This window comes from Elephantulus edwardii, unplaced genomic scaffold (assembly GCF_000299155.1).
Source record: "Elephantulus edwardii isolate Elephantulus edwardi_28Jun2011 unplaced genomic scaffold, EleEdw1.0 scaffold00185, whole genome shotgun sequence".
NCBI lineage: Eukaryota > Metazoa > Chordata > Mammalia > Macroscelidea > Macroscelididae > Elephantulus > Elephantulus edwardii.
This window is the reverse complement of record NW_006399935.1, coordinates 3,414,181-3,414,972: the sequence shown is the minus strand read 5'-3', so window position 1 is coordinate 3,414,972 and position 792 is coordinate 3,414,181. Positions and strand designations below refer to the sequence as shown.

The window sequence follows — 792 nt, the reverse complement described above, 5'->3', positions numbered from 1 at the left end:
GAGGGGCCCAGGAGAGGCAGGACCTTCGGGGGCGGGCCTATGGGCTCACCTTGCTCCAGCTTGTTGGCGGCCGCCCGCAGGGTAGATGAGGTAGCACTGCTCTCAGTGCTGGGTGTGCCGGGGCGGCTGTTCCCCCGGGAGCTGCCTCCTGATGGCTTCCGCTCCCTCTTGGGGGGCGTCTTCTTTTTCTGTGCGGACGGAGCGAGAATCAGGGAGCAGAACCTCACACCCCACAGCTGCCCCTCCTCCCGCGCTGGCCGGGCCTTACCGCCATGAAGAGGGCGGAGGAGGCCTCACTGTCGATGTCGCTCTCCTCAGAGCTGTCGGACTCGTCACTGCTGTCTGCAAGACCAGAACGGGTCAGGCCCCGCAGCCACGACCTGGCCCATACCCGGTCCTCGCCCCGTGCCCAGGCCAGCACCCACCTTTCTTGCGCTTCTTCTCCTGGGGGGCGGGAGCCTTCTTCTCCTCCTCCTCCTCCTTGTCCTCCTCAGCTGGCTTCTCCTCCTCACTCTCCTCGCTGCTCTCGCTGTGTTCATCCACCCCTGCAGCCAGGGCAGGGTGCGTGTCCGGCCACCCCACCCTGCAGCCTCCCCAACCCCTGTCTGCACCTATCTTGGAGCCCTCCTCCTGCAGCCCCCACACCCACGCTTACCCTTGGGCCTCTTCCTCCTGCAGCCCCCTGATCTCACACCCACCCTTGAGCCTGACGTCCTGCAGCCCCCCAACCTCACACCCACCCTTGAGCCTGACGTCCTGCAGCCCCCCGACCTCACACCCACCCTTGAGCCT

At 66.7% G+C, this 792-nt stretch overlaps 1 protein-coding gene across 1 annotated transcript in view; it reads right to left on the bottom strand.

Moving 5' to 3' along the window:
• GTF2F1 (general transcription factor IIF, polypeptide 1, 74kDa) overlaps positions 1–792 on the bottom strand; it is a 10,733-nt gene that overhangs the window by 1,410 nt on the left and 8,531 nt on the right. The window contains exons 7-9 of the mRNA XM_006896360.1: positions 426–545; positions 269–342; positions 50–188 (exon numbers count right to left, since the gene is read on the bottom strand). Of these exons, the coding sequence (XP_006896422.1) occupies positions 50–188; positions 269–342; positions 426–545 (333 nt within the window). The remainder of the gene's footprint in view (positions 1–49; positions 189–268; positions 343–425; positions 546–792) is intronic.